This window comes from Xyrauchen texanus, chromosome 25, assembly GCF_025860055.1.
Source record: "Xyrauchen texanus isolate HMW12.3.18 chromosome 25, RBS_HiC_50CHRs, whole genome shotgun sequence".
NCBI classification, from domain to species: Eukaryota; Metazoa; Chordata; class Actinopteri; order Cypriniformes; family Catostomidae; genus Xyrauchen; species Xyrauchen texanus.
Window position 1 is genome coordinate 37750616 of NC_068300.1, and position 14540 is coordinate 37765155.

Below are 14540 nucleotides of genomic sequence, written 5' to 3' on the forward strand. Positions count from 1 at the left end.
ACAATGCCTTTTATTCTTTCATGTTTTGGGTACAAGGAACAGTTATGCGAAAATGAAAGATGTTTAAATTAATATTACAATCTTTTCAATAAAGTGGACTCGCTTTAAAGCGTAAAAAAGCACCCATGAGTATCATAAAACAGTCTCGTGCGTCATATTTCAAGTCTTCGGAAGGCATAGGATTTGGTGAAAAACAACCAGCAATTTAAGTCATTTTGCAGTGAAAGTCTTAACATCAGTTGCACTTTCATGAGTGCTATGAGAGAAGCTAGTGGTATGTGTGAGGCACTGTGAACAAGCTTCTTCGTCATCATTTGTATTTTCTTGACATCTCTTTTAAACATTCCCCTTCCTCCATGCTTCTCCTCAGCTGTTGGGCCCATAAAAAGAGACACCCCCTCTGTTGCTCAGATGAGGCAGTTCTACCAGTTTAAAGGCAGGTGTGGCAGTCCTGGCCGGTGCTGTGCAATCATTGGCTTTGATTAGTGTGTGTGATTTCTGGGTGAGGTTGTGTCTGTAGTAACGGGGGGAGGGCGCTTATCATAGGGCAAGCTGCCAGCTGCTGTCCACTTCTCAATGCATAGCCAACCTTCTTAAACAGAATGGGGGTTGTTTGTGTGTGTGTGTGTGTGTGTGTGTGTGTGTGTGTGTGTGTGTGTGTGTGTGTGTGTGTGTCTGAGGGTGTCAGCTGCCACGTAACTGAATATGACAAATCAATCTGATGTTGAGTATACACTATAGCTGCATCCCCAAACCTAGTGATGTCTACTGCCTACATAGGCAGCTACAGTATCTTCTAATGTCCATACTTATCCGTTTAAAGGAATGTTCCAGGTTCAATACAAGTTAAGTTCAATCAACAGCATTTTGGCAGAATTTCTACAAAACATAATTTTGCACTTACAATGAAAATTAATAAAGCCAGTCCATACATCATTTCAAAAGTATAGCCGCAATACATAAATAATATGCGCGTTAACATGACTTTTGTGTGATAAAATCGCGTACTACCATTATCTGTGTAAAGATATATCCAATACCGGGATTACAGGGTTTCATTGTCAATACATACGACAGCAATACATACGACTCCAGTGGTTTAATCCATATCTTCAGAAGTGATATAATAGGTGTGGGTGAGAAACAGATCAATAGTTATGTCCTTTTTTTATTATAAATTCTCCTCCCTGCCTAGTAGGTGGCGATATGCACAAAGAATGTAAAATGCCAAAAACAAAAGAAGAATGTGAAAATTGAAATTTATAGTAAAAAAAGAAAGGACTTAAATATTGAGCTGTCATCATCCTAAGTTAAATGGAACTTCATAAGTCACTGATTTGCAGTTATCTACATAAGCAGAAAACCATGAAGCTCACATGAGACTTGACCATTGATTACTTTAGATTTTGATGTTAGCATGTTGCTACGCTAACAACACGATACTCTAAATAGCATAAAAACACATGGAAAAAAATATTGGGTAAAATAGTACATTTGTAATTAAATAAAAATTGTTAGAGATATATTTTAGTATTGTATAGCATATGTTTTTAATCAACATTTCTCCAGACATGTCTGCCATCTTGGACAATTTTTTTTTTAATGAATTCTTGTATTCCCTTCTTTTTGAAGGATATTTGAAGGACAATGTTGCCTCTTTTTTTTTTTTTGCCGAAAGAAGCTATCTTACAAGGCAGTATCATTTTTATACTAGGGGCGGCTGTGGCTCAGGTGGTAGAGTGGGTCGGCTTCCAATCGCAAGGTTGGTGGTTTGATTCCTGGCCCACACGACTCCACATGCTGAAGTGTCCTTGGGCAAGACATTGAACCCCAAGTTGCTCCCAATGGCAGGCTAGCGCCTTGCATGGCAGCTCTGCCGCCATTGGTGTGTGAATGTGAGTGTGTATGGGTGATTGGGACACAGTGTAAAGTGCTTTGGTAACCTCTAAGGTTAAAAGAAAGTGCTATATAAGTGCAGACCATTTATACTTGCCTTTTGAAGCAGCCTTTGTGTTGGGAACGCTCCCAACGCCAGTGAAGCCTGATGTCTAGGTAGGCAGCTAGTGTCTCTTTGTCATTCTCATTTATGCTGTCTAACTGTATAAAGGGGGGACACTCAGGGAGCATCTCAATCAAATCCATAGTTATGGCACTTGTCAGGGAGTCTGACATTTTGTAGGGTGATGCCAATTGCAAAATTGTTCCAGCTCCCTAAAAGAAATCCCAGAATGCACTGTAAAAACCAGGGAGCATCGTCGCTTACTATTTTCCCTTACTAGAAATGTTGTACGGTCTTCTGAAGTCTCTCAAGTCATTAGAAGACAAGTGTAAAACTATTAAGTCAAAACCTTGCTGTAGAGTGGAGCAGGGTGGGGCCGGGCTGGAACAACGCATGCCCAGTCCCCAATAAGCCTGATGGGGGCAAGGGATAAAGGCGGCCGGTGACGATGGTTAGAGAGAGAGAGAGAATGACATGCAGCTGCTCTGTGTGTTTATGTTTGTGTGTTTTTCATTCAGTTTGTTATTAAAACTATTATTTATATTGTCAAGCCGGTTCTCGCCTCCTCCTTGCCCATTAACTGCTTTACATTGGTGCCGAAACCTGGGAGGGAGGAGGGATCCCTCGCCTATTTTGTTTGTTGTTGTTTTTACCCTCCTACCTCATCCCAGGTCGAGCAAGGCGGAGATGACCTGAGGCAACGCCGGGAGGAGTGTAGAGGAGGGTGGGGCCGGGCTGAAACAATGCACGCCCCGGTCCCCAGTCAGCCTGATGGGGGTGCGCGAGGGATAAAGGTGGCCGGTGACGACGGTTCGAGAGAGAGAGAATGACATTCAGCTGCTCTGTGTGTTTATGTTTGTGTGTTTTTCGTTCAGTTTGTTATTAAAACTATTATTTTTAATAACCTCATCCTTGCCCATTAACCGCTTTACACTTACTTTCTGTTTAAACCACAATTATGTTTCATCCATAATGTTCATGAAAGGGAAACAACCTTTCAATTATTAGAGTTGTTAGAATTTTTTTTTAAATAGACTTGTATATATTTATTTATTAATGTCATTTATCTTACACAATGACCAGTAAGTTTGAATTGAATGAAAATGCAGAATTGTCATTTATACAAAATTGTTGCTGATTAATACCAGCTGCATTTAAAGTGCAACCTCACAATCATGTCACAGGAAATTGAGTTAAATGTGTCCCAATGACCAGTGGATCAGTACCCTTGTCAGTCCCCAATTTTGTGTTCACGAAATACTAATTCACAACATAGGGAGCTGATTGAGACACACCCTCACTCTCAGTATAATTGTAATGCATGTAAATCTATATTTAGATTGACGGTGGTCTTGCTTACCAGGCAGGCTATTTTCAGATTTCTGAGGAGACCCTGTGCCTGTTTCTAAACATGCAATAGAGACTGAACTAATTGTCGATGTTTACAATAATGTAGTTTATGATATGGTGATTTCAAAAGATAAAATATTGAGAAATGTATCTAAGTTTATTACAGAATTCAAGATTATAAATCAGCTTTATGAGGTAGACACTTTATTTAATTTAATATTATTGAAAGAGGCTATGGTGAGAGACTGTTCAGTACGAGATGGAGCACTTAGATTGAAATAAATGGATCCAATTGGAATGCTCAATATGGTGGATGTACTGTATAAAAGCAAATACTGCCTCATGGGTAAAAAAGGCAATCACCTTTGAGATACAGACATCAGCTCTCAGTTTACTTAATACTGGATCTGCCTGAAACATGCATTTTTAAGCATGATCTGAGGTAAAGAAGCACAGTGTATTATACTATTGTTGTCAGTTTTTACTGATGGTTTGAAATATCCTATTTTATCGTAATCTTGACCAACAGTTAGGAGATTTCAGTCTTTCCCCATTCAAGCAGATAGGCAGCGGCATATTTCCATATGTGTATATAACATTTCTATAATCCACACAGGACCGGACCGAGTTGTCACTCTTTGTGCCAACACCACTGGGCTGGCCCAGTCACAGTGGGATTCTCCTATTACCCCAATATCAAGCATAGCCTTTAATTCTTCCCGCACTACCAGTTTCTTGTGTTCGGGTAAGTGGTATGGAAGACTACCCCTGGGGTTGTCTCAATGTGTTGTTTTATGAGATTAGTGCAGCCAAGGTGAGGCGAGCACATGTCAGAGAAATCCTTTTGTCTCCACAAGGGACTAGGGTGAAGTGATTGCCTTTCAGATTCATCTGCTGTCCGAGCTCCTCCCTCTCCGGAACTACCGTCGCCATGGATATGTGTACCGCCTCTATCAATAGTTTTATTAGGTTTAGATGGTAAATCTGACATTCCCCACCCTTATCCTAATGCACTACCTCAAAATCTACTTCCCCAACTCACCGTGTGACCTTGAAGGACCGAGCTCCCCTGTTATACAGCTGAAACTGACATTCTTGCCCCAATGTGTGGAGTTTTGTTTTCAGGTCAAGAACATAATGAATAGAATTGTTGCTCTCTGAAGGTCCCTCCTCCCAATTTTCCTTCATGACTTCTAACACACCACGGGGATTACGCCAATATAACAATTTAAATGAGGAAAACCCAGTGGAGGCTTGCGGGACCTCTCACACTGCAAATAACAGGGGTTCGAGCCACTTATCCCAGTTCTGAGCATCTTTGTGCACAAACTTACGAATTATATTCTTTATGGTCTTATTAAATCGTTCGATCAAGCCGTCCATTTGTGGATGGTACATGTTGTCCGAATCTATATAATACTCAATAATTTGTACAGTTTGCATAGTGTACGTGACATAAAAGCTGTGTCCTGATCAGTGAGGATTTCTTTTGGAATTCCCACTCGGAAGATCATGTTGAAGAGTGCCTCCGCAACGCTACATGCTGAGATGTTGCACAGTGGCACTGCTTCCAGATATCATGTTGCGTTATCCACCAGAACTAATGCAAAGCGATGCCCGTGCGCTCTCCATTCTAATGACCCGATGAGGTCCATGCCAATTAGTTCAAAAGGAACCTCGATCAACAGAAGGGGGCACAATGGTGCTTTTGGTGCGGCCGGCAGATTCACCAGCTGACATTCATGGCATGCGGCACATCACCTGAGAACATCCCAGTGAATGCCCGGCCAATAGAAACTGGCCATGAGATGTCTTAGTATTTTCCCCTGTCCCAAGTGACCTGGCATCGGATTATGATGAGCCGCCTGGAATAAAATTTCCCGACAGAACTTTGGTATCAACAACTGGGTTGTATTTTCATTTGTCCAAGTGTCCTTTGTCACTCTATACAACAAATCTTTTATAATTGAAAAATATGGATACGTGAGTGTGATGCCCGGCTGGAGACATTGACCATTAAGCACTTTCATTTGGTCAAACGCGTGCTTCAGTGTTTCGTCTTGCAACTACTCTAACGGGAAATCCCCTACCGATAATTCCCTAAGGGCCAGGGGGATGACACCTCCCCTTCCCAGCACCAGCTTGATTTGGAGCAGCTGCAGACGGCCCAGGCCACGCCTCCCCAGCCAGCGCTTTACACATCCCACACCGGTTTACTTTCTCTCAGGACCCTCACACAACCCCTTCAATAATGATAGAAATTCGGCCAATTAGTTCCCAAAATAGGTGGATGGGTGAGGTGAGGACTAACCACCACCTCAACATTATGCTGTTGTCCCCAGAATATTACTGTGATGGTCACTACAGGATAATCATGAATATCCCTTTGCACACACCTCACCTTCACCCAATTATTTGCCTCCATTGCCTGTTTTGAACCAAGCATTGATGTTTGGAATTTTGATTAGAACCCTCTTAATACTCACAGTTAATTGGTACATCCCTGCTCGCTCAAGGGTGTTCTGTGGGGTATCAAAGATCTGGATCAAGGCCCCCACCTCCAAGGCCCCCCAGCTCTCGAACATGACCTTCAACCCACACTCATGGCAGTGGACTCATTCACCTGGGACAAAGAGAGGGAAGAGATAGGGCTTGTGGAAGCATAGAATCCAGGGAGCCAGTCTTAGGGGAATGTTCCCCCATTTCAGGGAAACGGAACAGGACAGAAGGAAGGAGGGGGGAGAGAGAACAGGGGAGAAGACAGTAGATGGGGGAAAGGTGTGGGGCATGCCGGCCCCCAGATACGCTGCTAGATGGTCTTCCGCAGCAGGATCGTTTCGTCCAGTTACACCGGTCGGTGTCCGCTGGGCAAAGGCAAATGGGCGGACAACCTTGCTCAGCGTTAAGGAGTGGAAACACTGCCGATGTTCTTCTGGGCTGCGGCCGACCCGTTGCAACTTCTTCAGCACAGAGTAGTCCAGGAGGTTTGTGACCGGAAGCTGTTGTGTCGTGATATGGGCTTCCCAGAAGATGGACCACCCACTGTCCCGGTGGCCATTTCAGAGCTTTGCCGGTGTGCTCAAAGAGCTCAAGGTAGACCTCCGGATCAATTTGAGGCCCCATCTTGGTGAGCAACACGTAGGGGTATGCTGCTGCTGGGGATGGGGAGGCCGCACCCAATGGTCCTCCTACTGGGCCTGAAGGAGCGCATAAAAGCACTGTTGCTGCTCTCTCCAAAGCTTCATGAGGACCTGGTGTTGGACCTGGTGGATGCTGGCAAAGGACCGGAGGACTTCCTCCAGCAGCGACAAGTCCATGACAGCGTATCCTTCTTTCTCTAATCCTGGATTTCGGCACCAGTGTAACAGGTTCAAGGAATGAGGAAGTGGGAGATGGTGAATCCAACTCAAAGGTAAGTTTATTATTTCAAAAACACGTCCGCTTGACTGCGTAACACTCAAAATGCTCTAATTAGTGGTACTGGCAGCTGTGAACACACTCAAAGCTTCAGCTGGGCTCTCTCTCTCCCTCACTTTGAGGTCTGGCCCATTTCATTTCCCCTGTCTCTTACTGTGAACAAAGAAACAGCAATTACCAGCAATTCATCTTAGGTGAAAACCCTTACCGCTTCCTCTATCCCCAGACGAACACTTAACAACACCCTCGCCTCCACAGCCTCCAACTGGACTGACTTGAAAGGGACTTTAAATATAAAAAAATTACCACTGAGCAGCTACTATTTAATGCTGACTTCATACTCTGGCAGAGTGAAGTTGAAAAGAAACTCACCACTAAAATGATATCCTTGTCCATTGTGTATATTCAGTGTAGCTGTGCACGAAGTACCGCCCACTCAGAGGTCACTGCCAAACCAAGCAATTTCCTATTGGTCAATGCGACGAACGTTTGCCGCAAAGTTCACCAAATTTGAACTCCACACGAAATCCACGAGGGGAAATTCTTCGCCACTCGAAGTCCATCATGAAAAATTCACAATTGTGTGGATTCCCATTGAGATGACTGTATTTTTCAGTGGAATTTCGGCATGGAAAGGTATGCGCGACAGAGCCTTTAGGTACGTTTTACTCATTAAAACCTCCATTTATAGGTGCACTGAGTAACTTGTCTTTGTGTCATCTTGGACTTACATCATTTAAAATCGCACGTTTTCAGTTTCAGATGAAATTGTAGAAATGTATTATTCACTGTCAGCCATGATTACTTTAATCAATGAGTGAAAGTGTCAAATAACAGGACAGTTACTGAGATTAAGCGAGTAGTATTCGGCTGGTCATGTGATTGAAAAATGGCAGCCCCCATGTGCGGACCCTCTCCATGTAGAATAAAACAGGTTTTATAAGGTTCCTGAATATAACTGGAGGCTTTATTTTAATGAGTGCTCATGATTTCCTACATATATTGCAAAATTACAATTCATGTCTTTAGGAGAAAAAATACATGGAAAAACCATAAGGTGCACTATTCACCTTAAAAACGGTGTCTGATTATGACTGATTGTGTAATTTCACTCTCTTTTGGTGCCACTCGCTGGACATTTTGATGGGGAAACTCAAGCCAAATATGGAAAGTACCATGTAATTTTGTTTTGCAAAAATTGTTGCCACAATCACATATTTCTCATGAGATCAGGCTAATCGTGTTGTTTGCTTAGGCTAAGGTACTAGTTTGGGTTAAGGATTTGAAGAAACCCATAAAAAATTGGCACATTACTCATCCCGCATCATGCACATGAATGATACCTCAAATCATGAGGCTTGTGGTGGAGCTGTGTGCTACAGTGCTAGTGATCAGACTTACATTTTACACCTGGCAGAAGATAAAACCCCATTAATAATCTAGTTTTGTGAACAAAGGGAAGGATGTGAAATTATTGTCTGTGGTAATCAGCAGCATGCCACAGATGCTGCCCATAAATTTGAACTTGTGTTTAACCTGGGATATTCCTTTAAACAAACAACATATATAAATATGTAAATATGAGAGTTATCGTTTAAAAAAGAGACTTCACTAACAGGAGATGTGTGTTTATTAGTGTAAGTGTTTGTACATTAAGAGAATTCTGTTTCTTTCTTTTTAGGAAACACACACACACACACACACACACACACAAGGCCGGCAGCTGGTATTTAGTTGTAGGTTGAAATTTATATGGTGGTAATCGTTAAATTAGATTGCATATAATGACTGTCAGCCATGTCTCTGACTCTCTACATCCTTGTTGCCTACAATACCATTCCTGATTAACCCTTTATCTCTTCTTTCTCTTCCCTCTTTTAAAGATGTTATGCATCTCTATTACTAACCACCATTGTGAACCGTGAGTTTTTGATATTGTGTGTGCTTTAAATTAATTGTTGGAAATTAATTTCAAAGTACACGTAGGTAACACTTACAGTACATGTTGTATATTAAAGTTCCATTTGTGAAGGGTTTATTATGGGGGTTCATTAATGACAAATAATTCATTTATAAATACGTTATAAATCATTTACATGCAGTTATATGCCCATATATCTTTTTTGTCCTTTTTGGAACTTGTATGGAAAAGAGCTGCATAAAGATTCTTCAAAATTTGTATCTGTCTTATAGCTGTGAAAAACTTCAGGAATCATGATGGTGCATATAGCGGGCATACAAATGGGCAGAGTGAGTAGACTTTGATGAATTGTGATCTGCAAACATCACAATAGTCTCTGCATTGAGGTGAAGACCTGAATCCACTCTGATTGGATAAATGATTATGATTAATCTGTCCTCACTCTTATTCTGTTGTGATCGAATTAATGGAGGAATAGAACATTTATGGGAATATTGAAAGGAAATTAGTAAACCCTTGTACTTGGAATGACTGTGATATGACCAGAATTGATAGTGCCGAGTAATAGAATGCGCCACGTACCGCATACACATCTCGTAAAAGCTTTCATTATTGATCAGGGCTAGGAAGACCCCAGCAGAGAGAGAGAGAGAGAAAGAGAGAGATAGAGAGAGAGAGAGAGAGAGAGGGAGGCTGAAGTGTATGTGTTTAAAACAAGTGCCACATTTGTCATGGGAGGTACAAACAGGAGCAGCTTTTAAATATAATCAGATGATTTAAAAGGTGCACAAAGACTAGGGAGACACAATCATGTCCCCTCATTAGAAGCATGAGGATGCTGTTTTAGGATGCACAAGGAATTAATCTCCTTGACACCCGGTTGCATTTTAATGAGATATTTTTAGCATCCAGCATCACTGTGTATCGGGAGGCTGCACATGGCATATTCACTCATCTGAATTCACTCTCCCATTTTATGAACTGTATACTTGTGTATGTACTATACACTACACTACATACTTTATACTCCACCATAAACTACACTATATCCCCTCCCAAAAAAAAATAATGTGGCAGTAACATGATACAGCCGTTATGGTATCGGATGGAATACTTTGATATATATCATGGTACTCAATGATGATTTCAGTTCAGTTATTACAGGGTACTTGGAAGAAAGTAAAAGAATACCATATACCATGTCCAAAAACTATGGTAATAGCATAGTGCTTTGGAACTGCACTATATAGAATATACCACACAACATAATACGCACTACCCTAAATACTACAGTATAAACTAGACTACAAATACTATGTGTATACCCTTACATAAATGTACCGTGTTGTTAATATGTTCCAGTGGTGGCATCAGATGGAATACCATGATAGACATTCACATACTAAACTATATACAACTACACAATATACTAAATGCATTAGTAGTCCATATACTGTATATATTGAATATACAACACCACATACAACATACTATGTAATATGCAATATATAGTACAGTATATACCTACTATGAAATACATTATATACTATACACTTCATATAGTAGAGTATATACTATATAATACAGTGTATACTAAACAGTTTATACAACACTACAAAGTATGTACACACAACAGTTAGTTCCAGTCTATGAATCTGATTGGACGAGAGACATTCCATGAGCACAGATGGTCTTGGACGCTTCTCTGTGTGTGTGTCACTCCGCTTGTGTTCATGCTGTTCTAAACTAAAGTGTAAGAGCAGTGCAGATCTGTTAAGAGCTACTGTTTGTCTTTTGTTTAGTTTTTTGACATTACAGATGTTAGCAGCAGGTGGCGGCAAAATATATTTTTTGTGTAATATGAGCCAGTTAGGTGACGTGAATTGAATCCGCATCAGCCGTTTACATAATACAGCTCTTCATGAAGCTTACTACACTGACTACTCTACTAAAGCTGGGAAATAGCTTTAAATGGCTTTAAAGAACAACCTCCTCATTACGGCTCATCACAGATGAGAGACACAACAGACTGATTGAACACAATGGGTGCTGTTTAAAATGGTGGAGGACATTGCGGTTTCTATAGCAATTGACTCTTGCGCACCGGCTACCGTAAAATAGGGGGATATCGCTTGGATGCTATTTTTCCACTGAGAAAGCTGATCTTCAGAAAGCTGACAGCATCTCTGCTTGGGTGTGGCAACAGGTGATCACACACTCCATCTCTCTCTCTCTCTCTCTCTCTCTCTCTCTCTCTCTCTCACACAGGCTGTGTCTCGTTTGGATGGCTGCATCATTCAGAGGTTGCATTTGTCGGCCACATACGTCATCGAGGCTGTCTCGTTTCATTTTTTTATTTGTCTTTATTTGTCTTATTTTTGTATCTATTGTCAATGCCTTTTATTTATTCGCACTTCCATTTATACTATTGTTAACCTTTTTTGCATTCCCAATAAAACTTTTTTTTTTTTTTAAATAAACGAGACGTGTGCGGCATCTGCTTGGACGTATCCTTCCAAACGAGACACAGCCACCCACACACACACACGCACACGCACAAACACACACACACACACATACATCCTTGTTTATCCAATAACTTGTTATAAACAGCACAGGCCTTGATACTATTTCTGAAGTGACATTTTTTTAATTACTAACAAATTATTGGATGCATCATTTGGTTTGAACCAGCAACGGCAGATTCTGATTTGTTGCGTAAGAAAGTATTTCCATGCACAAATGTGTATTTTATGATCGTACTCAGTTTTTCCTCATTTTTAAAAATGTACTAGTTCATTGAACTGTTGTATATAAGCAATATCACACTCGCAATCATGCTATATGGCCCTATATCAGCACTGCTGTGATTAACTACGACACTCAGCCTGCAGCGAATCACAGCAGTGCTGATGTAGGGCCATATAGCATGATTGCAAGTGTGATATTGCTTAAATATATATATATATATATATATAAATATATTTTTAAGCAATATCACACGAGTCATTCACTATAGAAACAGCGATGTCCTCCGGCATTTTTAAACAGTGTGTATCCAATGTGGAAACTCGGTAAGTGCCTCGAGTTCTGTAATCAAACAGTCCATTGTGTCTCTCAGCTGCGATGAGCCTTAATCCTGAAATTGTTCATTTAAAGCCGAAGTTGAGAAGTTGTCCGTTTAAAACAATGTCCTAGCTTAAGTAATGTAGTGGTAATACGAGCATTCACAGAGCACTGTTCTATGTAAACAATGACTAACGGATTCACTTTATGTCACCAACTGGCTCATATTACACACAAAAATGATCTTTTACCACCTGCTGGCTAACATATGTAATTTCAAAAATAAAGACAGTAACTCCTAACAGATATGCACTGATCTTACACCTTAGTTTAGAATGGCACGACACAAACGGAGTGATACACACAGTGAAGCGTACGAGTGCTGATGCTGTCACACCATCAGTGCTCATGGAACGTCTCTCGTCTAATCAGATTTGAGGGCCGGAAACTAACTGTTGTACATATATATATATACAGTACTGTGCAAAAGTCTTACACAGAAACCTTTGTCTTAATATGGTTATGTATATCTTCAGCTTTAGTGTGTCAATAGGAAAAATACATTTTATACTCCCAAACATTACTTTTGCAAATAAAAAATATTACAATAGAAGAACAGAGAACCCTGCAACAGATGCATGGCCTGACAAAGTCCCCCACTGAACATCATGTCTGATTATATAAAGAGACAGAAGCAATTGAGACAGACTACATAGATAAAAGTACTGTGGCAAATTCTCCAAGAATCCTATCTTCCAACAATCAAGAAAAACTGTATCCAGGTGTAACTAGGAGAATTGGTGCTGTTTTAAAGGGAAAGGAGGTCACACTGAATATTGATTTTGATGTTTTATGTTTACTGGACTTTGTATGACATTAAGTGATAAATAAAACTATTTATTTAATTATTTTTGAAGACATCCTCACTATGTAACATTTTTCACAAGTGCCTAAAACTAACTAAGAAACATAGTATCCATTACTGTACTAATCTTCTTTTCTTTGTTTTTTTTTTTTTGTGGAAAGAATTGTTTTGATACAAATATCTATGGGTTACAACAGGAATACTTGAGTATCCATTTAGTAACCATGGTTTTACTTCAGCAATATTGCTGTAAACTTTACTGTAGTAGTCATGGTTACATTTGTAGTTACTATGGTTTTGCTGCAAATACCATGTTTACTGAATAAAACCATGCTTTATTCTCCCAAGGGCCTGTGTAGGTAATATGATATGCTGATGTTCATCATTTTGTCTGGGTTTTAACATTACCAGTGTATCACACCCATGACCCACACCATGCGTCCTACCCCCTCTAAAACTATATAGATAATGAAGGCTACAGGTAAAAACGCTGGAAAACACCAGAATGAGAGCAGGTGACCAAACAGCTGCCATATTTCCAGCAGTGTTAAAGCTCAGCATTCAGGCCGGACTGGTCTGCTGTGCTGCTGCACCTCCTGAATAATGTATAAGTGACGCGCACATTGCGGCTGCAGCGGCTCTCTCTGCTGCTCCAGAACAGGCTGTGAGGGGGCGTGGTCACGCATGCATTATGACGCGGCGGTGACGCGCATGCAGGAGTTTTAATCCTCTGCCGCAGCAGCAGATCAGCCGGTAATGCGAAGAGGGGGATGCGCGGTCGGTCGGACGGATGGATAGAACTGCTAAAAAAAAAGCCGCAGACAATTACATACGAGCGCAAATATTTATAGAGAATAAAAAGGAGACCGACTCGACCGAAAGCTCCTCCTCTCTCGCTCCAAACAGGCTTTAGGAAGTTCCAGGACACTGTGCATTCTCGTATTGTTCTTGACAAGGCCTGGGAATAAGAAAGCTGAAGTTTTTTCCTCGGACGCAAATAAATGGGTGATTACGGGTTCGGTTTGTTGCAGACAGCGAACATAAGCAGCGGCACGACACTGTTCAGCGGAGGCGCGTTCACACTCTATTCCAGCAGCCCGTCTCCGGTGCGCCCTGGCAGCTCGCCTCTGGTGTCCTCTCTATTCCCGTCACATCAGCGCAACATGCAGGATGAGCCTGCGAGATTGACATCCTCTCAGTCCAGCGAGACCAGCAGCATCGGCGAGCACGATCTGAGTCATTTTTCCGCTGCAGGTCAAGCGCAGACAGTCGGTGACCTTCAGCACGACCGGAACACACATCAGCAGGCTGAGCCGCCGCAGCCGCAACAGCCCTACTCACCCGCGGACCTCGATACCGATGCTTCTTCGCCCGTGAATTCCAATAAGGTCAAGATCCAAATGGAGTCCCCCAGCGCCCACCATATCACCAACGCAAACGGAACCGGTGGCAATAACATGCTCGGAGCCGCTTTTGTGAACCTCCCCCATCAGGAGATGCAGAACCCCGGGGTAGGCGGCGGTGGCGGCTCGTCTTCCCCCACCCTGCCCGGTTTCGGAACGCCGTGGTCCGTTCAGACGAGCTCCCCCCCACCGCCCGTCTCCAGTTCCGCCAACGCAATTAACCCGATACCCACCACCGAACCTGACAACTTCTACCCAGGCATCCCCTCCTCTATCAACCACGGCTACTTCCAGAGCTTTTCGACAAACCCGTGCCCAGTGCAGGGCTTCAGCAGCCCCTTCTCCCACCAGATGAATGTGCCCCCTCAGCAGCCGCAGAGCCGCCGGTCACCGGTCAGCCCGCAGATGCCCCCGCAGCAGGGCGCCTTTCTGCAGCAGCGAAACAACTACAACCACCACCAGGTGAGCGAAACACCCCATTGAAGCAATCGCTTGTTCACCCATAGAATCAACACCAAT

At 42.1% G+C, this 14540-nt stretch overlaps 1 protein-coding gene across 2 annotated transcripts in view; it reads left to right on the forward strand.

Annotated features, from left to right (window-relative positions):
• Positions 1 to 12831: 12831 nt before the first annotated feature.
• Positions 12832 to 14540, forward strand: part of cpeb2 (cytoplasmic polyadenylation element binding protein 2) — a 38153-nt gene continuing 36444 nt past the window's right edge. The window contains exon 1 of one of the 2 annotated variants that reach the window (XM_052091615.1): positions 12832 to 14483. In XM_052091615.1, the coding sequence (XP_051947575.1) occupies positions 13620 to 14483 (864 nt within the window). In that variant the 5' untranslated portion in view covers positions 12832 to 13619. The remainder of the gene's footprint in view (positions 14484 to 14540) is intronic. The other variant, XM_052091616.1, reaches the window with a different exon arrangement.